General features: G+C 57.4%; 3 protein-coding genes across 12 annotated transcripts in view; 1 reads left to right on the plus strand and 2 right to left on the minus strand.

Annotated features, from left to right (window-relative positions):
* Positions 1-7,478: 7,478 nt before the first annotated feature.
* Positions 7,479-15,958, minus strand: RNF166 (ring finger protein 166). The gene is made up of 6 exons (XM_053554979.1): positions 15,697-15,958; positions 11,685-11,841; positions 9,982-10,094; positions 9,666-9,780; positions 9,221-9,328; positions 7,479-8,560 (listed from the first exon to the last, which is right to left on the minus strand). Exons 1-6 carry the CDS (start codon positions 15,849-15,851, stop codon positions 8,495-8,497), a joined length of 714 nt encoding a protein of 237 aa, XP_053410954.1. The 5' UTR covers positions 15,852-15,958; the 3' UTR covers positions 7,479-8,494.
* Positions 15,959-15,998: 40 nt separating this feature from the next.
* CTU2 (cytosolic thiouridylase subunit 2) lies at positions 15,999-24,826 on the plus strand. Of its 7 annotated transcripts, none has more exons than XM_053554925.1 (15): positions 15,999-16,143; positions 16,528-16,602; positions 20,380-20,458; positions 20,651-20,710; positions 21,615-21,675; positions 22,198-22,307; positions 22,406-22,710; positions 22,845-22,980; positions 23,129-23,260; positions 23,575-23,666; positions 23,766-23,869; positions 23,971-24,121; positions 24,262-24,328; positions 24,454-24,512; positions 24,634-24,826. In XM_053554925.1, the coding sequence occupies exons 1-15, from the start codon at positions 16,076-16,078 to the stop codon at positions 24,725-24,727; spliced, it is 1,593 nt and encodes a 530-aa protein (XP_053410900.1). In that variant the 5' UTR covers positions 15,999-16,075; the 3' UTR covers positions 24,728-24,826. The 7 variants fall into 7 exon arrangements, with proteins under 7 accessions (XP_053410900.1, XP_053410891.1, XP_053410928.1 ...); XM_053554916.1 differs by having other exon boundaries at positions 24,680-24,826; XM_053554953.1 differs by having other exon boundaries at positions 24,441-24,512; positions 24,680-24,818.
* A 220-nt stretch (positions 24,827-25,046) lies between these two features.
* Positions 25,047-27,848, minus strand: part of PIEZO1 (piezo type mechanosensitive ion channel component 1) — a 49,097-nt gene continuing 46,295 nt past the window's right edge. For 3 of the 4 annotated variants that reach the window (XM_053554880.1, XM_053554889.1, XM_053554874.1), the window contains 7 exons: positions 26,543-26,731; positions 26,277-26,369; positions 26,021-26,193; positions 25,824-25,946; positions 25,668-25,747; positions 25,384-25,573; positions 25,047-25,311 (listed from right to left, as the gene is read on the minus strand). In XM_053554880.1, the coding sequence (XP_053410855.1) occupies positions 25,062-25,311; positions 25,384-25,573; positions 25,668-25,747; positions 25,824-25,946; positions 26,021-26,193; positions 26,277-26,369; positions 26,543-26,731 (1,098 nt within the window). In that variant the 3' untranslated portion in view covers positions 25,047-25,061. Of the gene's footprint in view, positions 25,312-25,383; positions 25,574-25,667; positions 25,748-25,823; positions 25,947-26,020; positions 26,194-26,276; positions 26,732-27,848 lie in introns of those variants that run through there. The other variant, XM_053554900.1, reaches the window with a different exon arrangement.

Consider the following 27,848-nt stretch of genomic DNA (forward strand, 5'->3'; position numbering starts at 1 on the left):
CCGGCGCCCGTGGGCAGCGTGAGGCTGGGCAGGTGCGGGAAGGGTCAGGCTCATTAGCATAGCGCTCCACCTCCACCAACCAGCGTCCGGCACGGGTGGGGAGGGGCCTGCGGGCAGGGCGGGGCCGCGGCGTCACGCCCAGGACAGGTGCGCGGGCCGGGCGGGGCGGGGAGCGTGTGGCGTGGCCGCCGGTGCCCTCCCCACCCCACCTCCTTGGCGCGCGCGTCGCCAAATCACACACTGATCCTTTGGGCCTGGCCACCCACTCGTGGATTAAAGGGCAGAGTTCAGCGTGGGGTGGAAACTGAACTGGACTCCAGTCCACGCAATGTGGGCGTGTCGCGGAGCCAGGCCTCGAGAACCCTCACCGAGGCCCATTACACCTCCCCGAGACCTTCCCTCCCCACTGCCTCTAGCAAACCCACGTGGTAGGGTTGATAAGCCCAAGCCCCAAAACTCCAAAGCTGACCCACCTGGCCAGTCATGGCAACTCTGGGGTCAGTGCCCTGAACCAGGCCACGGACCCGTGCCTGAGAAGGAATGGCCCTTCCTAGACAGGGTGAAGCCCGGAGAGCTCCCTCTCAGGAGACAATGTTGTATGAGTTTATCCTGTGCCTCCAAAAAATTCCTTTGGTTGGGACAAAGGACACAGCCTGGAATTCCGGAATTCCCAGGGCTTGAGCCATGTGGCTATGGAGTTTACTAAGAGGCAGAAGGGCAGCACCTGTGCCCCTGTCCTGGCAGGCTGCTCCCCTCATTTCTTGTCCTTCAGAACCCTCCATCCTACAAGAACTGGGTGCAGCCATGTCTGGGGTCTAGGTCCCATTTGATGCGGGCATTTCACAACTCTGGGGTCAGGTGGGGCCACGTCTGGGCAGGTGGTCACAGTGCCAGCCAGCCTCTCCCCCCGCCCACAGCCAGTGGGCATATCTGTGGCCATGTCAGGGGCCTGCCTCGCCAGGGTGCTGTGACCTGAGAACCTGGTGCTCTTTGCCTTCTGTGGGCTGGGTGAGGGAGGTGGAGAGACAGCAGCGGGGCCCTGCAGTACCAGCACCCCTTATGGGATGAGTATCCTCCTCGTTTTGCAGATGAGAGAACCAAGGCTCTGAGGCATCAGGAAGCAGTGGGATGGGGTCCAACCCACACTTCTGGCTGGTTAGACGTGCCACGTATACGCCTATCTCTTGCTTGCTAAGGAGCTGTGCTTGGACAGGTGGGGGCACCCATGGAGGGAGGCACACGTCTGTCTGGTGGCCACAGCCTGGCACCACCCTGCAGAGCGCGTGGATGTCAGAGGACACAGGCCTGCCTTCTGCTCATTCACCTGTTCCTGGCCTGGTGAGATTTCTATTTATAGCTTCTCTTCCTTCTCCCCACTCCCAGACACAGATAACACAGATCCCTGAGCCAGCCCTCCACCCACCCATAGTGTGGCCACCAGCCAAGCCCTGGCAGGTTGATCTCCTAATCCCAGCTAGAGGCTTGTGTTACTCTGATTCTGGATACTCTAGCTCTCCTGTGGAGAACTGCGGATATCACCTGAGAGCACTGGGGGAGTGAGGGGCCTGCCAGCGCCTCTGGGGCAAGGGCAGGATGTTCATCTGCTAGGACTGTTGCAAACAATCCCTGGAAGGGAATGAGGTCCCTGACAACTTCCCAGAATTGTCCTTGTGGCTGCACAGACCCACTTTTCAGCTCTGACTGAAAGCTGTGTCTAGGCTAGACCCAAGTAGGATCCACAGAGGAAAACCTCAGCTTCAGCCCTGTTCCCACAGGTGCAGCCCCCAGGAGGGAGGGTGGCAGTGTCCATCTGCGGAGTCCTCTGTTCTCAGTATGCACCACTCTGCTCTGGGGCTTAAACCTGCATAGCCCCCTGTGGTGGGAAACACACTCCCCAGGCCTCCTGGAACCAGATCAGAACCTGCAGGTGACCAAGGTCCATGCTTTCTTTCCTTGACATCTAAGACCTTGGGCATGACAAACTGCAGTGGACCAGGTAGCCTGGCCTCTTCCGTTTGGTGGCATCAGATGCCCAAAGTGTGATTTTCAAATGGGGTGTGTACCCCATGAACTGCAGGGCAGCTCACAGGATCAGGGAAGAAGCTGTCACAATTCCATTTATGTTGATATTTTTATCCTTTTTATGTGCATGTTTCTGAACTTTCTTGCTGTGCTTCACAATGAATGGTATGTTGGAAGTCTGTACGCATGAATGTAGATATATGTACATCTGTGTCATCATTAAATGCTCAGTTTTTTTGCTGATAGGATTTTTATGACCAAAACCTTGAAACCCTCACTTTCAGCTAGACTGTAGCCGCTGAGCTGGACCTGGTGTGGAGCAGCCCCTGTTATATCTGCAACATCCCTGCCTATGCTCAGGCCCACAGGGGATCCAGCAGCACTTGCTGAGCGAGACGGAAAAAACTCCAGAGCCCCTGAGCAGCACAGGCATCCCAAAGTATCTGCCCCATGCCCAAGGGCACTTAGGCCCTGTCCGCTCAGGACTGTTGACATGTGGGTAAAGGTACAAGGCCCCACAGGTGAACCTGGTAGCTGGGTCTTGGCTGTGAGGGAACGTGGGCAGACAGGCCCTTGTGCTGGGGCAGAGGCTGGCAGTTCATTGAGGAAAGGTAGGTGTGGCTGGGACATCCCAACTTAGGGCAGTCCCATGGCTATCAGATCACAGGCTCTTGGAAACTTAAAGTTGATGCTTGAAAATCCAATATCCCGCCAGGCCTGGTTGCCCTCAGTGAAGGGAGTTCATTATTGCTGGTGGTTTGGGGTCTTGATGATAGAGGTGATAGTGGTTCTGAAGCTGGGTTCAGTGGATATAGCTGTGTGATGTGGCGGTCCTGAGAGGTGGACACAGCTGCCTTGAGAGCCCTAGCTGTGCTGGGATCCAGTGCCAGGGCATCTGGTAACCCTGCCTGGTGGGAGGCCTAATGCCTGGATGACCCATGACCATGGTCCCTCAAATGGGAATGGCTTATTCTGACAGATGCCCTCGTGGCTCTGGTCTGCCCCGGGTCCAGGTGATGCCTGCCTGACCAGCTCCCTGGCACTGAGAACCTGATGTGTGCTCCTGCAGCGGCCTTAGGGAAACCCAGCCTGGGTAGCCACTGGCTCTTCAGACAGAAGGTGCAAGTTCCATATACCACCACTGTGGGAAACAGCTTTAAAGACTCATTTTACTCTTAGGTCCCGAGCAGGGAAGGCACTGTGAATTAGGCAGAAGTGAAGAGAAGGTGAGGGAGGGGGGAGTGGGAGGAGGAAAGGGAGGGGGAAGGGAAATGGGAAGGCAGGGGAGAGGAGGAGGGAGGAGCTGCCACCAAGTGCTCACCTCTGGCCACCAGCTTGGCTCTGGGGTTAAGTTTTAGGGTTTTCTCCTTTGCCTATGTCCTTCCTGCGTCAAGGTCCCTTCACATACAGCACATGTCTTACACATGAAAGGGACAACAAAGAGCAGCTGACTCAGGACACACCTGAGAAAGTGAAACTGGATGCTGAGGAGGGGTCCATGTGGTCCAGGCTGAGCAGCAAGGCACCATGTGAACACATCTGTGTATGTGTACATGTGCATCTGTATGCACATCTGTGTGTGCTTGTGGGAAGTCGCAGATGCCGTTGCAATGTGCTGTGGAGCTTGTGCACTGGGAGAGGGACCCCTGGGGCCCCAGAACCTTCCCGCAGGGCCTCAGCCACTGGCACAGGTCAGCTTTGCACACCACTCTTTGAGATGGTCCAGGGGTTTTTTTTGTTTGTTTTGTTTTTTAGACAGTCTCATTTTGTCGCCCTGGGTAGAGTACTGTGGTGTCATAGCTCACAGCATCCTCAAACTCTTGGATTCAAACCATTGGCTCAGCCTCGTAAGTAGCTGGGACTATAGGCACCCACTACAATGCTCAGCTATTTTTTAGAGAAAAGGTCTCACTCTTGCTCAGGCTGGTCTCAAACCTGTTAGCTGAGACAATCCACCAGCCTCAGCCTCCCAAGTGCTGGGATTACAGGTGTGAGTCACCGTGCTGGCTGTGCAGGGGCTTTTTTTTTTTTCCGGTTTTTGGCCGGGGCTGGGTTTGAACCCGCCACCTCCGACATATGGGACCGGCACCCCACTCCTTGAGTCACAGGCGCAGCCAGTGTGCAGGGGCTTTTTATCTGTCCCACGGCAGAGCTGATGCCTGATTCTCAGCAGGCTGTTGGGGAGCCCAACACAGGGACTGCACTGTGTAAGCACAGGGAAGGGCATCCCCACCAAACATGTCTGCTGTGCTCTGAGCACATCAGGCTTCTTCCCATCCAGCCGAGAGGGTCACAGAGATCAGCCCTCAGCAGCTGGAGGGAGATAGGTGTGCCCACTGTGACTTTGCTCCAAGGAGCGTGAGACCTGCCTGGAAACACTGAGGACCCGGAACAAGTGCTCTGGTCATGGGCTTCTTAGTATTGGGCCGGGGGTGGTTAAATGTGTTTATATCCTGAGCAGCCATTAGCAGCTAGTCATGAGTGTCCACCACGCCCAGTAGGACATCTCTGTCCCTGGGCCAGGTCAAGGCAGTGGGCCAAACTCACAGGCAGCCTTAGCAGCTCTGGTGGCAGGTGGTGGTTCCAGCAGGCTGTAGAGGTGGTGAGGCTCCTGTCCTCTGTCCAGGAGCCCTGCCAGGTAGTTACCCTGCAGCCACACACTGGTTTACCCCCATGGCTGCCCACAGAGCATTATGTGCCCCTCTAGAGCTGTTGGGAAACCCAACCCCACACTTGTGCCTGGAGTCACCCCTCCTGGCTGAGTAGGAGCTGCCCAGACCCTCCCAGGCCAAGCAGGTGCCACCTGGAGTCCCCTCTCAGCCTGCAAAACATACCCTCCCCAACTGCTTCTGTAAGTCCGCGGTTAGAGACCCATCCCCAGGTTATTCGTGTTAAATACCTGTGGCTGTCATGATGCCTTGTGAGTGAGTTCAAGCCCCTTTCCCCCAATGTGTTTAGAGAAGGGACAGGGGGGCACAGGGGGCAGGTCCTGGCACCTTAGGGAGAGTTAGAAAATGCTGCAGCGGCAACAACTCAGGGAGACAGGCAGCTTTTCCACATCATCTCTTGACTGCGGCCGGCTCTCCCAGGTGTTTTGTGCCTCAAGTCCTGAGACAGAGGTGGTGTGGGTTCCCCGTGGATGCCTTGGGGTTTCCCAGGTATTGCCAAATAGGAGTCAGCTGGACCTTTGGCCGACCTCCACCTTGCTAGCTTGTTGTTAGCTGAGGCTGGGGGCAGATTAGAATCTTTCTTCATCTATGAAGAAGCACAGCAGCTTCTGCCTATTTCCCTGGGGCCTATAACCAGGAGGCTGTGCATTAGGTGAATGCAAAGGTATCATCCCAAATGGGTGGGGGCCCTGCAGGGGTCCAGCTGCAGTGGAAGCCCCTGTGTTGGAGGCAGGCCCCTTGTGCATGCCTGCAGTTCCAGAAAACTGGGCTGGTGAAGGGTAAACCACACCCCTCTGGCACTGCATAGTGCTTGGAATTGCTCCTGAACTCCTGAAGCCCAAGGTTAAGAATTACAATCAGTTTCTCAGGAGCTCAGCCTGGGTGGAAGTCTCCATTCTCTGGGCATCTGCCTTGAAGGGAGCCAGCTGCCTGACCCCTTCCTAATGGAAGAGTACCAGGGACCTGGTGACCTGGAGGTGCTTTCTAAGAAGTGGGGTTCAGGCTCCTCAGGCTGTTGCATAACATGAAACTCAGCATGTTGCTGTGAGTCAAGGCCTCTGACTGGCTCTGGGCCCCACAGGGCATGCTGGCTCCCTGGGACAAGGCAGCTGGCCCTGAGCTGCACGTCCAACCCTTATGTACTTGGAGTGGGAAGGAGACCCAGGCTTCTGGAACTCCCAGCTTGGAGCAGTGGGTCCACATCTGAGCCACCCATGTCTGGCCAGGAGCCGGCAGCCCTTCTGGCCCCAAAATTGTGCAGACTCAGGACAGGTCTAAAGTGGCAGGGAAAGCAACCACATGAGTGGTCTGGGCTACCGGCTCTCACTAGGACAGGCCCATTGGGAATATGGGTTTCAGATGTTTAGTGTCAAGAGTGGCTATGGCTGGCCACCCCCTCAGGCTCCTCTCCCCTCTGCTGGGGCAAGGTGAGTGCCTGGGCCCTGTTGCAGCCGGATCCTCAATGACTTACACGTACTTTGGCTTCCACAGATGAGAGCTTGGGTGCTGTTCCCTAAGGGGTGCTGCCAAGGTCAGGACCTGCTGAGACAGGGCCGCTTGGGCAGTGAAGGTCATACCCTGTGATGGTTCCCTGCGTCACCCATAGCCAGACAGGGAGCAGGCCCAGGCCTGGAGAGAGGTCCTGGCTGCTCCCACGGGTGGCTGTGGTTGCCCAAGGAGTGTAAGCAGGCCTGGCCAATGTCCAGGTGCAGCATAGACGCCAGGGTCCGCCCTGTGGGAGAGCTGTCAGCTGGAAGGCCGTAGGAAAGGTCAGGTTGGTGGGCAGCCTGGTGCTCCCCAGAACCCAGCACTGCCCGTGGGGACCTCCCATGGCATAGTCAGTGAAAGTCAGTCCTAGGGGAAGTGGGGACTCCAATGGACCTCCACAAAGTCGTCCAAAGTGGACTCTGTTTCTCAAAGGGATACATGTTGGCACAAATGACCAACCTCCCCTGGAGTCACAGTTAGTGGAGACTCCTGCTCGCCAGCCCATGCCATGGCCCTAGAGCTCAGGGGACCCGTACCCTTGGAGTGAGTTTTTTTTTTTTTTCTTTTTGAGATTTCGTCGCCCTCAGTAGAGTGCTGTGGTGTCACAGCTCGCAGCAACCTCAAACTCTTGGACTCAAGTGATTCTCTTGCCTCAGCCTCCCGAGTAGCAGGGACTATAGGTGACAGCCACAATGCCCAGCTCTTTTTTAGAGACGGGGTCTCACTCTTGCTCAGGCTGGTCTCAAACCTATGAGCTCAGGCAGTCCACCTGCCTTGGCTTTCCAGAGTGCTAGGATTACAGGCGTGAGCCACCACACCTGGCCTTTGGAATGAGTTATTCAGAACAGAAACCTGCCTTTGGAAACACGCAGGGACTGGAGGGGTGGAGAGGCAGTAACAGCGGCCTGCCCACAATGACCACTGCCTTAGGAAAGGCCCTTGGAAGTTGGCCCTGATGCAGCCCCCTGGAGAGCCACCAGCAGCCAAGGCACTGGTTGGGACACCCAGAAACCCATCCAGGAGCCTGAGCTGCAGGCAGATGAGACACAGGAGTGGTAGAGACCCAGGGACAGGGTGAAGTCTTGTAGGGAGGGAGGCTCAGGACTGTATCTAAACACCTCCATATGACCCTGTGACCCAAATAAGGCTCAGGCCAAGAGCACACACTGAGGCTGAGGTGGGCCTCCCACCCTGTGTAAACCACCTGGAAAGTAGACACCTGAAGACCTTGGATGTAAATGATGGCCTGGTGATTCCACACCAGTGCACAATTGAAACCTGCCAGCCAAGGCTGCTGGAGATGCTTGGAAACATTTTATTTAAACTTTTGTAAAAGACAGCAATAATTGATGCCATGAACAGAACAAGGGTGCTGACAAGTATTTCCTGGCCCATCCACCACCAAGCAGGCCCTTGCCTGGCCCCTGGGCTCTGCCACTGCAGGGAGACAGGCCCTGCTTGAGGACATGGTCAGCTTTGGCAAGTAACAGTGCTGGCCAAAGCCAGGCCCCAGGCATGAGGTGGCCTCGGCCCAGCCTGCTGCATCTGCCAGGGGCGGCCACAGCAAATGGCCAAGGCGCTGGGACTCTTTCTGGTTACTGTCAAAGACACTCTCAGAGCCCACAGGAGGCCTGATGCACAGGGACGACTCAGGGCTGCCCACCCCGCACACCCTGGTGAGATGCATTGGCCCCCTGGCTCACGGGACTGCCCAATCCATCCTCCCCTTCTTGCCCCGAATCCACGTTTATTTTTGTTTTTTTTAAAAAATATAATTTTGTAAATGTTCCATAAAAATACTATTATTCCTAGTCAAACACAGATATTGCAATATGAAGAGTAACCGCTTTGTTTTTGCTCTATAAAACTTGAAAAGATCATGACACTGGATAATATAGAAAAATGCCAGGGTCTTTAAGTATCACAAAAGCCGGTACCAAACGCGCAAGGTGGAAGTGGGGCAGGGTGGGGTGGGCTACTAGGCTCCTCCCCAGCTCTCCCCACAGCTGCGGGGCCTGTTTCATGCAGCCAGGTTGCCGGCCGCCTCTTCTCCCAAGGACATCATGGCTCTGAAGGGGCAGCTGGCTGCACTGCCCACGAGGTGGCCTGCTCAGCCCGAAGCACCGAATAGCCCAGCAATGCCGGCCAGGACCTTGGTGGCCCTGCTCTCACAGCAAAGGGACAGCGGCCGGCCTCCGTCTCTGCAGGCTCCAGAAGCTTGTGGACAGGTGCTCCTTGTGCAGGCGTGGAGGCCCCCTGATCCAGCGCAGGTGTGGACCCAGCCTGGCCCCGCTTGGCAGGAGGCTGTGCTGCCCTCAGTTCTCAGAGAGAGACAGGGCCAGGGCAGCTTGGAAGGCGGCCTCCTCATCGATGCTGTAGTCCTGGGACAGGGGCCAGAGATGGGCAGGGGCTTCAGGGCCTGGCCAACTCCTGGCCCAGCAGCTGGGCCCCTGCCTCCCTCCAGTATCCCACAGAACAGGGCAGTGTGTGGTCCTCTATGGGGTTAAAGTGCCATATGCACCATGTGGCTGCTACCTGGCTTTCCCTGAGGGTACCCTGTGGTCTGAGACTCAGGGCTCAGTGACTGTATGCCAGGAGTGTGTGGGGGATGTGTGGATGGGGAGTGGGTTTAGCTCAGACTCCGTGACCTGCTCCAGTTTGGATCTGGGACATGGGAGCGTGAGTCCTGGGTGGCTGGCACCTGCTGACCCGCTGTGGGTGGGACAGAGTCAGAGGTGGAGACATTTCCTCCGATCTCTCCAGAAAGCACCTCGAAGGAAGCCTGGCTGATGGGAGGCATCTGTGGGGTGGCGAGCTGGGGAGCGTAAAGAACAAACCAGCAGCCCTGTGCCTCCCCATGCAGAGCAGGCCCCACCAGGCCTGGTGCCACCATACCCTGCTGTGGAACCCAAAAGAGGCGCAGCCCTACCCAAGCTTTTGTGTTCTTGGCTTCCCATGACATGGGGACCCTGAGGCTGGCAGGAGGGTGGGAGGCCAGGCAGGGAGGGACAGGCAGGACCCCAGGGCAGGACGACACCCACCACGAAGGTGTCATAGGAGAACTTGTGCCGGTGGAGCAGGTGCTGCAGAAAGTTGGCGCTCTTGTAGCTGGGGTCGCCCCAGGGCATCGCCGAGCAGATGGGGCAGACCTGGAACCGGGCACTGGGTCAAGCTGGGCTCCATGCAGCAGGAGAAGGCACTTCCAGGACCTGGAACAACTCCCTCCATGCCCCGAGGCTGCACGTCCCTGGCAGTGCTGCCCTGGCCTGGGAAGGCCCACTGGACGGGCACGGCCTGGCCCATGATGTGCGACTGTCCCCACAGCTGTGCCTCACCCCAAAGGCATGGACTCTTCCCAGCCCCCACCAGGTGCTGCTGGGCAGAGAGTCACACCCTGGGGGTCCAGGGCAGACCCGGCCTCGCAGAGACTAGGCTTCCCAGGATGTGTGCTCTGCCCCTGCCTCCCCCAGGCCAACAGCCACTCACCACGCGGTTGGGGTCGCTACGGTGGCTCTCCACACAGTGCTTCAGCAGCTCCTGCTGGTCCAGGTTGCGGGCGCCACAGTATGGGCAGGCGAAGGTGGACCTGTTGGGGATGTTGCTGGCCGGGCGGGACGGGGGTGGGGTGAGTGGCGGGATGGGGTGAGTGGGCACTGCAGCAGGGGCCTGGCCTGCACTCTCCTCTTGGCCCCCAACACCCCAGGTGTCCCCAACCCCAGGGTCCTGCTTCCATAGGCTCCTCTTGTGGTCTTGCGAGGACCCCCCCAGGACTCCGGCCCTCCCTTCCCCCAGCAGCTCCTACCTGGGGATGGGTTGGGATGTGGGCACCACAGGGACAAACTTAGGGCAGTTGGCCATCTGCTCCTGGACCTTCAGGCAGGAGGAGACATGCACTCTCATCTTGGCCAGGGTCACCTGGGGCAGGTGAGAGGGAAAGGCAGCCCTGAGGGCCCAGCAGGGCAGAGCCTCAGGTGTCCAGGACAGAACAACAAGCGTCTGTGTCAGCTGCAGCAAGGGGACCCAGCCCCTTCTGCTCCTAAAACAATGAAAGGCCTCAGGCAATGACCTATACACAGGGCTTCTGGTGAGGGAACCAGGTGGAGGACAGATGCCAGGCAAAGGAGCTGCAGCATCCTGGAGACCAGCTGCTGAGCCCCACAGCCCTAGAACTGCCACTGCTCAGAGCCAGTGACCGGCCACTTCCAAAGGTAGCCATCTTAGCTGTCCGTGAGAACACCTCTAAGGAAAAACACACCTCTTAATAGGAGCCACCAGAAAAAATCCTTTAAGAGAAACATCTTTTTTTTTCCCTTTTTTTTTTTTTTTTGAGATAGAGTCTCACTCTATAACCCAGGCTAGAGTGCCATGGTGTCCTAGGTCATAGCAACCTTAAATTCCTGGGCACAAGAGAGCCTCCTGCATCAGCCTCCTGAGTAGCTGGGACTAGTTTTTCTATTTTTACTAGAGATGGGGTCTCTCTCTTGCTCTCCAGACTGGTCTTCAACTCCTGAGCTCAATTGATTCTCCTACTCAGCCTCCCAGAGTGCTGGGATGATAGCCAAGAGCCACTCTGTCTAGCTGACTACATAAATGTCTTTGATGGAACTCCTAACCAAGTGTGACACACACAATGTGACACAACAAAACCTTAGTCACAGCAGGATGACCTGGCTGAGGGCAGAAACCCGCTCATGGAACACGGAAGGGGCAGAGCTGCTCTCATGCCGGGGACAGGTAACTATCAGCATGGTAGATAAATGGCCCAGAACAGGAGAGGCCATAGTCAACCCTCCGTGAGAGGTAGAGACCACCAAGTCCTGCCACTCAGCAAATGCCACAAGACTCAGGACTGAGGGGCAAGTGAGGGACACCTGCTCCCGTGGGTGCAGGGCATGTGCTCAGCAAACAGAGCCACCTGGGCATCTAGGGTGACAGGTCCTCCTGAGGGTACTGCCAAGGGGCCCTCTGGATACCAGCCTGGTACCCAGCCCTGCCCAGATCTGCTGGACACTGAAAGACCTAGTACACATTTGGGAAGACACAGCTGTGTGCTGGGAGTCCAGGGTTAGAGGATGGAAATGGGGCGGAGGGCTGCCCAGCACTAGTTGATACCCTCAACTCTGCCTGTGGCTCACCTCTGCCTCAGAGACCCCAAGAGGTGCCGCCTGCCCTGTCACAGCCTGCAGCGGCAGCTGGCAGTTGAAGCACCCCAAGGGCTGAAGGTTGCAGCTCAGCCTTGGGTCCCTGCATTGGCCACAGTGCACAAGGGTGCCCGAGGTTCTAACAGGCTCTCAGTTGTCACTTTGAGAAGCAAGAGATGGGGAGGGGGGGCCTGGCAGGCTTCCTCGTGCAGGGGCAGAGCAGCTGGTCCCTAGGCAGAAAGGGAGATGGCCCCTGTATCCTTCTTCTGCTGGGAAGCAGAACCTGTGGCCTGAAGCCGCCCCACTGAAAGTGCCCGGCTCTGACCCAAGGAGACCCAAGGAAGCCCAAGCAGGCGGTGGGTACCTTCTTGTTGCAGCCCCGGCAGGGTGCCTTGTAGGACGAGAGCTGCTTCTCCACTTGGGCAGCCTTGTCTACCTTCTTGGGGTCGAAGGGCAGGCGGCAGAGTGGGCACAGGGGAGATGGTACCCGCAGGCACGGCTGGAGGCATTCCCCACAGAACCTGCAGGGACATGGGTCTGAGGGCCAGCAGGAAGCTCAGGCCTCCTGCCCTGCACCCCAGGCCTCGCTCAGGCCCCAGCATGCTCAGAGTCCAGGGGACAGCTTCTCTGCAACTGTCAGCGTTTCTGGAGACAGTTACTCCTGTGCCCAAGGCCTGCCAGCTGGATAGGCCCCTCTGGCTAAAAGGTGATAGGAGTTGCCTCCCAGCAGCAGGACCCCTGCTGTTCTTGGGTGTGGGCAGGGCTATAGCTGGGCTCCTCAGCACAGGTGTCAGCCCAGAGGAGTGACTGCTGGGGGACCTTGGGAATGCTGCAAGTGCTGCCCTTGTGTGTGGGGGGTAAAATCACTAACAGTCATAGGACAGGAAACTTTCAGGCCCAGGAATGAGAAGGGCTGGACCAGGTAAGGAGGCAGGGAACCCCCAAGTCTGTGGGACAGCCCCCCAGGAGGGGTTCCTGCTGTCTGGGCAGAGGTTCTGTGGACCTTTTTGGCTCTGTGCCCTGGAAATGCCATGAAGGGGAAGCGCCCTGTGTGTACTCGGCTCCCAGCAGCAGGGTGTTCTTGGGGGCAGCTGGCCTAGACCCTGCAGAAAGATACTACTTTGCAGACTTCAAGAACACACACCCCTTCTCCTGTGCACAGGCAGCAGGCTGGCTTGTGGGGGGAAGATGTGCTCCACTGAACTAAGGGGGAAGAGGTCTCTGCCATTAAGACATTCTCACATCTTTCTCAAGGAAAGACCGTTTTAGCAAGAAGGCCCAGCCTCCAGGCAAAGTGGTGGGACCTCTCCTACACATGGCCGGTAACTCCCACATTAAGCTTTGCACCTAAGTGGAGGCAAGACTCATTCTCAGACCTGAGACCTGTCAGAAGTGGGAGGTTCCCGACATGCCTTTTCCTACAGAGTAAAGAGGCCTCAGCTGTCACCTCTGTCCCCCAAATGGGGCAAAGTCTCCCCAAGCACCACCCACAGGCTTCCAAGGGAGACCCCTACCCCAGAGGGCCCCAGTGGGTATTTTGAGGGTCATCCTGCCAAGGCCCACAGGGTTCAATCACCTCACTGCTGGGAGGCCTCTCGCCTCACCCAGTCACCCAATAAGGTGCTGGCGAGACCTGCACACAGGCGTCCTCAGCAGAAATGGACACAGCCCAGGTGTCTACCAGCATCTGGACGGATGAACAGATGTGGTGTCACATACCATGGAAGGTCTCCAGCCATGACAGGGAGGGAAGCAGCACTGATGTGTACAGATGGGGAGGCCCTGAGGACAGGGCATGGAGGAAGCCAACACAACAGACTGTATTGTAGATACCAATACTATGGAGTGTCTGGCATTTGTCCACAAACAAACCCATAGTGACAGAAAGCAGATCAGTGGCTGCCAGGGGTGTGGAAGGGTGGGAAGGCTGCTGGTCTCTGTCTGGGATGACCACTGATGGGAGGCTTCGAATGAGCGAGTTGCAGGGATGTGTGAATTGTCTCTAGAGAGCTGTTGAAACCAGAGGCCACCCCAGGCTATGGGTTGCCTTGCAGCCACCTTACTCAGGGCAAGGCCTGGGAAGGGTGTCCCCAAGGAAAGACCACCAGAGTCTGGCCAAGGGGCCAGCTCCCTCCTCCTCCCTAGCAGGACATAGGGCTGCATAAGAGGGACCCAGCCCCACCTGCAGGGCAGCCCAGCCCAGCCATCTCTGTGTTCCATCCCTGAGGGGCAAGAGGCAGAACCAAGCATTCTGATGAGGTGGCTGGTGGCCTAGTTTCCAGGGACTGCCACCCTGCTGTGCTGAGGGCCCCACAGCGGCCCTGCTCCTCCCACAGAGTTCCTGCCCATATCTGCCCAGGGGCTGGTGCAGAGCAGCTTCTCAGCGGGATGAAGCAGCCGAGGGTGGTGGATGTGGGTGTCACCAGCCTCTGGGAGACAGCTGGGACTGAGACTGCGACTACGAGAACTCAGGTCCACAATGGCACCTCTGAGGTGTTGTTCCTGCATGGCCCTCCTGCAGGGGGGCCAGGACGGGCCAAGGTTTCAGAGACCTACATGGCCAGCAGGCCAGTCTCCTCACAAAATCTGTCACTGTCGTGATAAGCAGAGGCTGCCTTACAAAGGCTTTCCCAGCTGTCTCAGGACCTGAGGACATGGCACACCGCTTGGGCTGTCCTTGGGACACACTGCTGTGCCAAGGGGCCTGCTGTCTGAGCCAGGGCAGGGTGCTTGGCCCCAAACCCAGTACTCTCACAAGAATCCTGTCCTGGGAAAGGAAACTGCTCTGGTCAGGGAGCTCATGGAAGGAAAGAATCAGCCATCAGCAAACATTTTAAAGGAAACACATGCGCCTTTAACCTCTCGGTGCCCATTTGCACACGTGCCATAGCAACACTCAACAACAAGCTGTGAGAAAGAGGCAGCAGAGATAGCCAGGGAGAAAGCCTGCTGAAGGCAAAGGCTGTGAAAAGGCTCCTACAGGACTCAACACCAGAACCACCAGACCCCCGCCAAGAAAAGCATCAGGGAGAGGCCTGTACAATTCTATACAGTTCTATATTCTGAAAGTTACAGCTTAAAAAAAGATATTTTGGGAAAAAAAGCAAATACTGATTTATTCAGAAAGGAAACCGGAATGATGGGGTCCATGTCACAGTGACAGTGGGTGAAGAGACCAGCAGCCTCTACCATGAGGCCCAAGACAAGCCTTACAGCTCTTAGCAACAGGCTGGAAGACCCACAGCGGAAAGACACACCCACCCACTCGCACATGCACAGTGCACAAGAAGTTAAGTTCCGTTTGGAGGCTGCCAGCTGAAATGTCACAGCAGGGCGTAACTAAGCAGTGCAGCTGGTGTCCCCTGGTGTCCTTACAAGAGAGATCAGCAGAGCTTTGCTGGTGTGGAGAGGTGCCTGGCCTCCTGTCACTGGGGCCCAGGAAAAGCGTCCCCCCTCAGCCTTTAAGGTGACTAGCATGCCCCTCACCCCCAGCAGTTCCCGCTTCCTCTTTGTATCTGGAGCCTCTGAAGTCAGTTGCCTTTGCAAAATATTCTAGGGCCTCCTACCTGCCTGGGTACAGTGGCCTGACCCCACCTCCTCAGCAGTATGGTCTGCAAGGAAGCCCTCCAGCTCCACCCTGACAATTTTGCTACAGATCTGTATTCGGCACTTAGGCACTTAGGAGAGGCCTTGGAGTGACCTCTGTGACCTGGCTCCCTCCGTGAGCACAGCTCCCCTCACAGCTCCCACCTCTTGCACAGCTCCTGTGTAAGGAGAGGCACATCTTTAACGTTTCTGTTCCTGAAACACCTAGAGGGCCCTGGTGCAGCTAGAAACCTCTGCAAGATGCAGGCCAGCCTGGTTACGCAGTGATCAGTGTGACCCAAGTTCTTAAAAACCTAACTAAACAACACCAGACCCCAAACAAGTCTCTCCCCTAACTTTAGGGAACAAGCGGACAGTGGGTCTGAAAAAGAGTTGACAGCAAAAGCCACAAGTCATTTATTTACAACTGCCTACTGCACTCCAGACCAAATGGACGGCGACTGGCGCAGCGGTTGCGTCGGCTGCCCTCTGAATACCCGGGCGGCCCGCTGTGGCCGTCAGCAGCCCCTGGGGGCCCTGCAGCTGGGTGGCGCTGCAGGTCTTCCCCATCGCCCAGCGGTGGTCGCACCGAGCGCCTGGAGCCAGCGAGCTGGAGCCTGGGCTGAGGACGCTCGAGCCCAGACAGCAGGAACGGCGCCGCGCTGGGAAGCCCAGACCCCCCTGCGCGCCCCAAGTTCCCGCGCCGGGGCCGCACTCGGACGGCCACCGGCTTTGGGACCCCTCCCGGGTCGGGGCGCTCCCACCCGCGGCCCCCAGCCGGGCGCGCTCACGTGTGGCCGCAGCTGCCAATGGCCACGGGCCGGTGGTAGACCTCCAGGCAGATTGGGCAGCTGTACTGTGCCTCCAGGCCGCTGTCGCCGCCCGCGGGCCCTGTCGGCGGCTGCCGCTGATGCGCCGAGGCCACCAGGCTGCGGAACATCGCCATTCCGGGGCCAGGCCCACGCCGCCGCCTACCCCCCGTCCTGCCCCGGCCCGGCCCGGTCCGGCCCGGCCCGCGCGTCACGGCCGCGACGGCGGCGGTGACGTCACCGGAGCGCGCCCTCACCATCCGCATTCCGGGGGCGCCGGCGCTGGTCTGGCGTCATCTAGGTGCGACCCGAGCAGTTGTCGCCGCTGCGCAGCTTCTTCCTGTGAGCCGACTCGGCAGCTATGTGCCAGGTGGGCGAGGACTACGTGGAGCCGGCAACCGAGGACCCGCAGCCAGCCCCGCGGCCCGGGTAAAAACCTGCGGCGGTGAGCCCTACCTTCTTCCTGGGCGCCAGCCCCCGGAGCAGAGTGGCCCTCGCTCCGCGGTACTCGGGAAGTGGCCATCCAGCGTGAGGGCGGCCCCGGGAACGGGCTCGCATCTTTCATTCTAGCAGCCGCTGGGGACTACCCGGCGTCCAGGAGGGGCGGTCTATAGGGGCAAAACATTCCCCTCTTTGTCCATTGTTAATTTGGTAGTTTGGACAAAACACCTGTCTTGGTTTGTGTGCGTATCTGGGTGTCTTCCTCTGACGCAGCTTAGGGTGAGAAACCGGAGTTGTCTCCCCAAAGCCCACTGGGTATGGGGGAGCATGTAATCTGTGTTTATATTCTCTTCTCTCCTCGCGTCTCCGAAGCCGTGAGCAGAAGTGTGTGAAATGTAAGGAAGGCCTGCCCGTGGTGGTGATCCGGGCAGGAGATGCCTTCTGCAGGTGAGGCCTGGAAGTGGGTAAGAAACCGTGGCAAACATGGTCCTGCACAGCATAGCCCCAGTTTCTGAGGCTTTATTTCTTCTTTTTAAAAGCATGTAGTTTCTTTCTTTTTCTTTTCTTTTTTGGTTGCAGTTTGGCCAGGGCGGTGTTGGAACCCACCACCCTCAGTATATGGGGCCAGCGCCCTACTCACTGAGCCCCAGGCACTGCCAAAGCATGTAGTTTCTTTATTCTTACTCCTAATGTTGTGCCCAGTGACCCTGGTGTTGAAAAGGTGGACAGCATTGATTTCCTGCTTGGGTAGCAGTCTCCTATGATCTAGCCATGGGTCAGGTGGCAGGAAGATCTCTGATGGAGAGTTGGAAGTAGAGGTGGAGTATTTAGATTGCAGTAAGGTATAGGAGGGATGGGCATTTGGTTGCATCTGGGACATATCTAGGGGCAGATTAGAGCATTCTGGGAACTCTGGCAGGTGCTCTGTATGAAAGTTGTTTATCTCGCAAGATGCTTGTTTCTGGAGGGAGGGGATGGATAGAGGCTTGGAAGGAGAGCTACAGCCTTCCCTTGGTCTGGGGAGACCTTTTGATGAGAGCATAGGTGAATTCCCAGAAGGGCTAGGGCATGGGGGTGTTCATTTTATCCAGAACTCTTCTGTGGCCCTGTCACATCTTCCTTGGGTCTATTTATTTATTATTATTACTTTTTGAGACAAAGAGTCTCAAGCTGTCACCCTGGGTAGAGTGCATGATATCATAGCTCACAGCAACCTCTAGCTTGGGCTCAAGTCATCCTTTTGCCTCAGTGTTTCTATCTTTACTAGAGACCAGGTCTTGCCTTTGCTTAGACTGGTCTCGAACTTGTGAGCTCAAGCAGTCCCCGCAGCTTGGCCTTCCAGAGTGCTTGGATTACAGGCGTGAGCCACTGCGCCCGGCCTTGGGGTCTGTTTAAATGTCTGATCCATAGCTCCCCACGGAAAGACCAAGTCTGTCTCACTTTAGATCTCTTAAGGACTAAGTTGCATACTTTTTTAGCATATGTCTGTTGAATGAGTGATGATCTCGTTTTTTTTTTTGCAGTTTTTGGTGGGGACTGAGTTTGAACCCACCACCTCCTGTATATGGGGCCGGCGCCCTGCTCCTTTGAACCACAGGCACTGCCCCAATGATCTCATTTTTAAATTGGTCTCCAAGAATCTTGGGTTTTGTTCCCCAAAAGAAACTGAAGGGGAGAACTAAGTAGATTGTTTTCCACAAACTTCCTCATCCATGACCATGTTTGGGAGCCTGGTGGGTTTGGAAGATGAGGTGTGGGCTGTTTGGAAACACATCCTGGGCAAAGCAGGCCCTGCTTCAGCCACCTAGGGGCCTCTGAAGATGATGGCCATGCCCCATTTGCAGTGGCTCTAGGCGAGGCTCTTGTGGCCAGTGGGGTCCCTGCCTGGGCCCAGATGTTCCTCTTGCCCTGCTCTCTTGGGCTTGGGAATGGATGGAAACCCATCCCTCCAGGTGGGGGTTTTGAGTGAAGTTCCCCAGTGATTGTTAAGAACAAGCATATGCTCAGCTACTTGGGAGGCTGAGGCAAGGGAATTGCTTAAGCTGAAGAGTTTGAGGTTGCTGTGAGCTAAGTCGCCATGACACTACGAAGGGCTACATGGTGAGACTCTGTCTCAACAACAACAAAAAAGAACAAGCACATGCTGGGAAACTCGGCCTTGCCTGGCCCCGTGGTGGGGTAGCGTGGTTACAGGAGCCCAGACACAGTGTGTGGGTATGAACACTCCATGCCTGAGCCCAGCTGGTATAGAGGCAGGTATCCCTCCCCACAGTGAATAGGAGGTGAAGTGAAGCACTCCAATCCCCTCTTAGTGAAACTTCCCACACTGTTAGTTTCCCCTTGGTACTTGCTGGCCACCTGGAGTCCCTGGACCTGGCGTTTGCTGTGAAATGTGGAGTTACTTTACCATTCTGGAAGGAACTGTGGGGTGTTTGACTACTTGTGCATGGGGCCTGGGATTTGGCAGGGATTGCTGTACCTTACAGGGAGGAAGATATGACTTGGGGCACATCCTTTGGTGTAGGGTGGCCTCCTATGGCAACATTACTCCCTTCTGTGCTGGGCGCTATTCTCCACTCTGCCTGGGAGTGCAGGGGAGCAGGGGAGTTTTAAAGTAGATTCCTGGGGCCTGCTCCTGAATTCTGACTCAGGTAGCTTATGTGATTCTGACATCGATCCAAGGCTGAGAACCTCTGACCTGGTGACTTCGAGTCAGCTGGAAAGTTTATTAAGAATATAGCTTCCCAAATAGCCGGGTGTTGTGGCGGGCACCTGTAGTCCCAGCTGCTCGGGAGGCTGAGGCAAGAGAATCGCTTAAGCCTGGGAGTTGGAGGTTGCTGTGAGCTGTGTGAGGCCACAGCACTCTACCGAGGGCCATAAAGTGAGACTCTGTCTCTACAAAAAAAAAAAAAAAAAAAAAAAAAAAAAAAAAAAGAATATAGCTTCCCTTGGGTGGCACCTGTGGCTCAAAGGAGTAGGGCGCCAGCCCCATATAATGGAGGTGGTGGGTTCAAAAACCCAGCCCCGGCCAAAAACTGAAAAAAAAAAAAAAAAAAAAAAGAATATAGCTTCCCGGGGTGGTGCCTGTGGCTCAGTGAGTAGGGCGCCAGCCCCGTATGCCAAGTGTGGCGGGTTCGGACCCAGCCCCGGCCAAACTGCAACAGAAAAATAGCTGGGCGTTGTGGCTGGCGCCTGTAGTCCCAGCTGCTCAGGAGGCTGAGGCAAGAGAATCGCGTAAACCCAAGAGTTAGAGGTTGCTGTGAGCCATGTGACGCCACGGCACTCTACCTGAGGGCGGTACAGTGAGACTCTGTCTCTACAAAAAAAAAAAAATAAAGCTTCCTGGCTCGGCACCCATAGCTCAGTGAGTAGAGTGCCAGCCACATATACTGAGGGTGGCGCGTCCAAGCCTGGCCTGGCCCTGCTAAACAACGACAACTGCAACCAAAAACTAGCCAGGCGTTGAGGCAGGCACCTATAGTCCCAGCTACTTGGGAGGCTGAGGCAAGAGAATCGCTTAAGCTCAAGAGTTTCAGGTTGCTGTGAGCTGTGATGCCAAGACACTCTACTAAGGGCAACATAGTGAGACTCCGTCTCAAAAAAAAAAAAAAAGAATATAGCTTGAATATAGCTTCTTAGGCCCTGTCCAGAGTCATGATTCTGGGATTGGGGGATGAGTCCAGGCCTGTGCATGAGCCTTGGTCATTTCTGGCCCAGGTGGGCCCAACACACTAGAGGTGCCAGCTGTGGAGCCCCATGATGTTGGGTCCTTGCTGCAGCTTCCTAGCATCTCCCCACTTCACCCCAAGGAGGTGGCACTTCTGTTGTGGGTAGGGGTTCTTGGGAGCAGGTCATCAACTCATTTTTTTATAGGGGTTGGGGGTGGCCTTGCCCTTCATGTGCCTGAGTCTATCCACTCCACTAGCTGTGCCTTTCCTGAGCACCAGGAGGGTGCAAGTGGTGCCTGGGCTCTGGCCCTGGAGGTGTTAGATGCAGCCTCCATGCCCCAGGCAACTCATACCTGGTGGGGATTGTCGGGGATGCCCCAGTGAGCTTGCCCTGGGGAAGCACAGCTGGGAAGCCCCTCAGCTTCATCTCCCTTTGTGATGGAGCCTTTAAAGATGGAAATAGCTAAAGGAAAGACAGTGTGACCCATCAGGAGGGAGATGCTGCCTGGTGGTACAGGCACAGACCTGCTCCTTCACCTTCACGTCTGTGTTGCAGGGACTGTTTCAAGGCCTTTTACACCCACAAGTTCAGGGCTATGCTGGGGAAGAACCGGCTCATCTTCCCGGGTGAGAAGGTAGTGTCTGGGTCCTGGGGTCTGACTGAACAGCCTGGCCCTGAGACTCAAGGCCTCTGCTGTCCCTCCTGTGGGGGGGCCTGGACCCTCCCTGGTATTTGAGGGTAGGCTTGGTGTCTGTGTTGTCCTTGAGGTGGGGCAGACACTTGTGTAGGGGAGAGATGTGGTGACTTCAATGATATTCTTCTACAGGTGCTCTTGACGTGGTCAGGAGGGCCTTCATCAAGCTCCATGGTCTGGCAGGTACTTGAGGTAGGTCTGCACCACCCCTGGGTCCAGGCTGCTGGGCTAAGCTGCAGGCTGAGAGGACCTCTTTTAGCCTGCCCAAGGGACTCTTGGGACTCAAGAGCAGCCTCCCCCCAAACCTGGTGGGTTCTCAGATGTGTATACAGCAGGTGCACAAGCCAGAAGCCATGTGCAGAGTGTTCAGCTGTGCTCAGTTGAGCCTTGTCCGTTTGCTCAGCCTGCATAGAAGTGCGGTTACTGGACGCTGGTGGGAGAATGGGGCGGCAGTGGCCAGGTTGAGGTGAAGAGTATGGCAGGGAGGGGCAGGGAGCTGAGGCTGCAGACGGTGGGGTGGGGATGGGGGTGGCTGAGGGTGGTGGGCTGGGCCCTGGCATGGCCCAGGCCAGTCAGTGATGTTCAAGACTGGGAGGGGAGGTGGGCAGGATGAGGTAGGATGGTCGGTGACCTGGGAGCCCCTGCACCTGCCTGGATGGTACCCCCCTGTCCACTGCTTGTCCAGCACCTGGCACTGCCCTCTTGTGCCTGGCTATGCCCTGCTCTTGCCATGTAGTCACTTTCTACTCTTAAGTCCAAGAATGCTTTGAGTGGTCAGAGGTGCCTGGGTAGGTGGCACAGTGGTCCTGAGGACCCTGTTCCCTCTCTTGGGGCATTGCTGGGATGTCAAGGACACACCGGTCAGGGGCCACTGCTGGGGTTTCTTCAAGTAGGGAAGTCCACCTGGGGGGATGAAGACCCCATTCACCAACCTCACCTTTGGGGTTTATCTAGCACCCAGATCCCAGGGGCTTTGTTTGGGGGGGCGCCCTTTACCTTCTAGGAGGGCACTAAATCCAGATGAGAAATGTTCTCAACTGGAAAAGTGCCTGTGGCTTGTGGCTGGGGTCCAAACCTCTGACACTTCTCCCTCCAGGGTCTGAGTCAAGATTCTGCCAAAAGACTGCGTTTTGTGCCAGGGGTCATCTTTGTTGATGGTACGTGTGGCTCTCACTCCTCTCCAACCCCAGTTGCTGGGGGTAGGCCTCTGGTAGGACTTGCCAAAAATTGCTGGTGCTATCCTCACATCGAGGCCTCGGTGGGGACATTTCTCTGGAGTAGCCAGTGGATGTGTCCGCCATTACATGCACTGCCATTCTGGGGTCTCAGACCATCGTCAGGAAGTCTGAGGGTGGGAGGAGGGAGTGGCCTGCAGCCCCATGAAGGGGTCTGGGAACTGAGAAGAGCGTGTCTTGGTGACAAGGACAGGGTGTGGTGGGGCTGGGTTGCTGTCCTTGATCCTCACTGCCACAGGGCATCCTTCCAGGGAGGCATCCCCAATGCTGTGCTCAGCCACAGGGCAGCAGCTCCCTGCCTGCTCAGAAAACAGTGTTCTGCGGTTTCTACAGAAACCACCGCCCTGTAGCCAGTGGGACTTCTCCCTGTGGCCTCGCACTTTGTCCTGTCCTGCCTGGGCTTTGCTGAGAGCCACAACCACTTGTCCTGCCTGGGTCTTTCAGAGGGAGCAGCTTGTGGTCAGAGCCCAGAGGATAGAGCAAAGACCCTGGCCGAGGTGAAGCTGATCCTGCAGACTGTTGGGTTCCCGTGGTACCTAGTTGCCTTAGAAGAAGTGAGTAGGTGTGTCCCTGGAAGTGACCTCTGAGTCTCCATTTCCCTGTAGTGTGGGCATGGGCCTTGGCCTCACTGCCCTCTCCTGTGTCCCGGCAGGTTTTCAGCCTGCCGCCAGCAGTGCTGCGCTGCTCTGCCCAGGAACCAGCAGGGACTGCAGGGGCTTACAAGGCGGCTGTGGGCAGTTTCCTCCAGCAGCAGCATACACCTGGGACCCAGGGCACTGAGGACAGTTCCAGCCTGGCTCAGCAGCAGGGACAGCTGTGCCAGCCCCCCCCACAGGGCCCCATGGGCCTCCAGAGCCCAACAGGGTCACCTGTAGCTGCCCAGACTGAGGCTTTGTCCAGACTGTTCCACTCAGTGGAGACGCTGACAGCCAAGGAAGAGCTTCTGCAGACCCTGAGGTGAATGCCGCCCCACCTCCGTCTTGTTCACCCCCAGGACCGTGAGGCCCACCCTCCCCCACATCCTGTCCACCCCAGGCCATTGAGGCATCCCTCCCCCGGGTACTGGGCCTCTGAGGCACTCTCTACCATAGGACCCACCTGATCCTACATGTGGCCAGAGCCCACGGCTATTCGAAGGTGATGACAGGGGAGAGTTGCACCCGCCTGGCCATCAAACTCATGACCAACCTGGCACTGGGGAGAGGGGCCTTCCTGGCCTGGGACACGGTATGCAGGAACCTGGGGTCCCTGAAGACCCTCCCCACCTCAGTCCTGGGGTCTCCCATACAGAGGTGGGGGTCTGTGACACCGTCCAGTGACACTGGAGGAGGGGAGCACACTTGGACCTTGGCCACACAGCCTTCGCCTCACCCAGGGCTTTTCCGATGAGCGGCATGGGGACGTGGTGGTGGTGCGGCCCATGCGGGACCACACCCTGAAGGAGGTTGCCTTCTACAACCGCCTATTTGCCGTCCCTTCTGTCTTCACGCCAGCCATTGACACCAAGGTGAGCTGTACTGACCAGGGGGGCTGTTGTCCCTCCATGGGACCCAAGCTTTGTCCTCTGGCAGTGCCAGTAGCAGCATCCCCCAGAGTGAGTTTGCTCACCCTGTGCCTTGGAGAGCCAAGAGGCAGCTAGCCACTGGTGCCGCCTCTGGGAGGCATACAGTCTCCTGAACAGGGCAGACTCTTGGGCTGGCTATGTGGAGCCCCTGACACCTGCTGTAGGTGGCCCTGGTCTGGGGCCACCCACAGCCCCTTCTCACTGTCTGTAGGTGGCCCTGGTCTGGGGCCACCATAGCCTCTTCTCATTGTCTGTAGGCTCCCGAAAAGGCCAGCATCCACCGGCTGATGGAAACCTTCCTGCTGCGCCTGCAGACCCAGTTCCCCTCCACCGTCAGCACCGTGTACAGGTGTGTGGGGCAGAAGTGGGGCTGCTGAGCTGCCACTGTGCTTGGGCCTGGGAAGGAGTGAGGCCTTTACTGAGCGTGTGACCTGCTATCTGGCCACAGGACAAGTGAGAAGCTGGCCAAGGCGCCCAGGGACAGCCATGACCCTGCCTGCTCTGGGCCCCGCTGCCTCCTCTGCCTGTGCACACTGGATGTTGATGATGCTGGTCTGTGCTGGGTTTCTGTGGTGACGGGCTGTGGAAGGGAGCTGGGGATGGGTGTGCGGTTCAGCAGCCCCAGGGTCCACTCAGCCTCTCTCTGCTTGTAGACAGTGCCACGGCCTTTGGGGCTCAGACCTCCTCGCACCTTTCCCAGATGCAGCCACCCACTGCCCTGGCTGAGGCAGGGATGCACCCAGGGCCCTGCTGTCCTCCAGAGGTGGGCAGGGCCCAGGGCTGCTGCAGGGGGGCCTGCGAAAGGTGAGTCCCTGCCCTGTCCCACCCCATGGCCAGCCTCTGGCAGCTGCACAAAGGGAGGGAGCCCGTCCTCTCCCCACCCCCCACCCCCTTGGCAAATGCTGATTTGCCAAGGCAGAGCACAGCTGGCTTTGCCTCTGCAGGGGGGACCCCCGAGTCTACGTCCTTGAGCGACTCTGCTATGGCTGCCGTGTGAATATGAAGGACTTGGTGAGTGGGAGCCCCTCCTGCCCCCCAGGTGGCTTGGGGAAGAGAAGTAAGAAAAGCACCTTGGGTGGTAAGGGGGCTGGTTCCACAGCCACACTGCCCTCATTCACGCCAGCTTTCGGCCGCAGCCTTCCCTGGATTCCCTGCCACCCTACATCCTGGCTGAGGCCCAGCTCCGCCGCCAGAGGTACCAGCACACTGTCGGGAGCCCCTTCTGGGTGGCAGCCTGGGGCTGCTTCCCACTGTGTGCCCCTCGTCCCCCCAGAGCCTGGGTGCTGCTTCCCACTGTGTGCCCCTCGTCCCCCCAGAGCCTGGGTGCTGCTTCCCACTGTGTACCCCTCACCCCCCCCCCAGAGCCTTGGTGCTGCAGGAGGTCCAAGAGTATCTGATTGTGGACAGTGACGGGGAGGCAGAGACCACAGAGAGCTCAACCTCGATGTGCAGTGAGGGCAGCCACCCAGCCCCAAGGGAAGGCAAGGACTGAGGGCTGGCCCTGTGATTGTCTGTATAAATAAAACTGTTTTTAATTAGAAAACTCTACAGTACGCAAACGGGGAGCTAGGCCCAGTGTGGCTGCCCAGGGCCACCTGGGCAAGGGGGTGGGACAGCAGCACCACACAGGTGGTGGGGATGCAGCATCCTTTTGACAGCAGCATCAGGGCTCATGTGGGCCAGGTGGAGGGTCACTGCTCCCCAGCCCAGGGGTGTTGCGTGCCGTGGCCACACTACCTGGTGCCTACTCCTTCTCTCGGGTCCACTTGATCATGGTCTCTGGTGAGCGGTACAAGAAGATGAGCTTGGCATAGAGCTCCTCCTCCAGCTCCAGCTCGCGCGTCTCCCGCACCAGGAAGATGTCCTGGCACAGCTTGAGGATGCGGTCTACGCAAGGCAGCTCCTCGAACATGATGGAGTGGGAGATCTCGCTGAAGAAACCGCGGACAAACTTGCCAATGACCAGCACGATGGACACGTACAGCCCCATGATCCTGCCGACAGGATGAGTGAGGCCGGGGCTGCCAGAAGACCCTGGACATCCCGTCCCTGTGCTGCACACTCACCCGTAGCCAGCCAGAAAGCCAAGGCTCGGAGGGCTGACCTTGTCACTGAAGATGACCATGGGCAGCAGGTTGCAGTCGGCCTGGCAGTCCTGCAGCTCCACCACCCACCACTCGAGGAAGCCAGCGGCCCCTGTGCCCACGTGTTCCCTCCGCAGTTGGAGGCGCACGTCGAGGTAGTCAGCCTCCTCCTCTGCATCAGAGTCAGAGATGGTTGGGGCCAGGGCTGCCCTGCCATCCAGGGCCCAGGCTACATCCCGCCCCCTTACCCCCACACGCCCACTCACGAGGCTGCAGCTGCCTCACGGGATTGGCTTCAGGCCCATTGGGGGCGCGGATATACTTGGGGAAGAGGTTGGGGATGACCCTGTGGGAAGAGCTACAGATCAGGTCCTGGCCACCGGTGCTCTGCCCACCAGCCGCCCAGCCCTGTGCCAACTCACACAGACTGGTTCGAGGTGCCCTCAAGCAGCCTGGCCAGCTGCAGCCGCGCAGTGCTGTTGGGAGCGAGGTCCAGGGTGTGTTTTTCGTTGGTGTTCTCCACCGTGCCGCCCTTGGCCAGGTCCCTGAAGGGCAGCTTGGCATGACTCTCTGGCCTAGGGTGGGGCGCTCCTCGCCTAACCCAAAGCACAGGACCCACCTCTGGAAGTTCCAGGTCAAGCGCAGGGTGATATGGGCAGTGCCACTGGACAGCTCCCGCTTCATCTGGGCCCGGCTCGGGGGGCTGATACGCCACAGTGCCCCGGAGCTGCCCTCGATCTGCGCTGTGACGATGTCTTCAGGGCTGTACTGGCTGATGAACTGCATGGCCAGCTGGGCACAAGTGGCACCTCAGCAGAGTGCCACCCCCCATGTTGTGTCCCCGCCCCAGGCAGTGGCATGGTGGGGCTGCTCACCGGGTGGGGGTCAAACTGCCTGGATAGCTCCTCATAGGCCTGGGAGGTGAAGGGGATGATGGACGGCTGCTGGGCACTCATGGTGAACAGTGGCTGGGGCGGGGACAGGGTGACATGAGCTGAAGCCTTCCAGGACCCGTGCAGAGCCCCACCCTGGGTCCACAAGGACAGCGGAGGAGTGGCACCTCCTTGGCTAGAACCCACATTAGAGGGGTCTGAGTCCACGCTGGCCAGGCAACCTATACACCAGGCTGTCAGGTGCTTACCTCATAGCCACCCAATTTGAGGGTGACAGTGACGTCGATGGGCTGGTTGACAACACCAACCACAGAACGCACCAGTGACATGAAGAGCAGGGGGAACCAGATGATGGCGATGAGGAAGAGGATGATGAGGCCGCCCATACCATACTTAACGATTTTCTTCTTTTTTTGTCCCTTGGGCTGTGGGTATTTCTGGGTGGAGGTATGACATAGGTCACCTGGTCAGCCTTGCCATCGCTCAGCCAGCAGCCCATGGCCAAACCTACTGCAAGGCTGTAGGAGTCAGGAGATGGACCTGAGGGTCTAGAAACAAACCCTCACATTTAGGGTGCCACATGGTTCTGGGATAGCTGGAGAGCCCTGGCCTCACACCATAGCCAAGAGTGAAGACTGAGACTCTTAGAAGGAAACAGGCAAGTCTTCATGACCTTGAGTTGGGCAAGGAATTCTTAGATACAACAGAAAACACAAGCAAAAGAAAAAAAACTGGATGTTATCAATAGGCACTACCGAGATAGCAGATAGTTCCCAGAGAGGGAGAAAAGTTCTGTGCATCAGATACCCAATAGGGGGTTAATAAACAGAGTATATGAAGAACTAGAACTCAGTGCTTGAAAGACAAGCCAAGAAAAGGTTGACCATCTGAGCAAACACTTGTGAAGACACTATGTGAATAGCCGGAAGTGCACAGAAGGTGCACAGCATCCTTGGCCATGAGGGAAACATCAAATCAGGCCACCTCGCGTCACCAGGTTGGGGTGGGGAAGTGGGATGGTGGGAGGGCACAGCTGCACCAGGAAATGTGCATCCTCAAGATGTTAAGTGCAGAGCCACCACCCGAGCCAGTGGCCCTCCTCGGAAACAGACCACCAGCAGGTGGATGGGACATGCAGCAACACAGCCCCTGAAGGTGTGCTAAGTAAAAAGGACAAGGCTCCGTGCAGCTCCAGTCTCGTGAAAAGCCAGAGACACAGCAAGCAGATCAGGTACCGGGGTGGGCATGGCAGCCAGTGGGCACTGGGCTGCTTTTGTGGGAAGAGAGAAATGTTCTAAAATTGGTTGTAGTGGTGGGTACTCAATTCCCAATGTACTAAAACCACTGAATTGTACATTTCAAGTAGGTGAGTCATGTGGTGGATGAAGTCTCTCAAGTGGTCAAAAAATAAGAACCTTGGGACACAGGTCTGTCCTGGTCCCTTCCCCTCCCGCCAGCCTGGGTGGCTGCTGCTCTGCCAACAGCCTGCCTCTGACAAGGCAGAGTCCTGGGTCCCCCGGGCCTGTCAGCATGGTCTGGGGGCCCCTGAGAGAG

This window comes from Nycticebus coucang, chromosome 2, assembly GCF_027406575.1.
Source record: "Nycticebus coucang isolate mNycCou1 chromosome 2, mNycCou1.pri, whole genome shotgun sequence".
Taxonomy (NCBI): domain Eukaryota; kingdom Metazoa; phylum Chordata; class Mammalia; order Primates; family Lorisidae; genus Nycticebus; species Nycticebus coucang.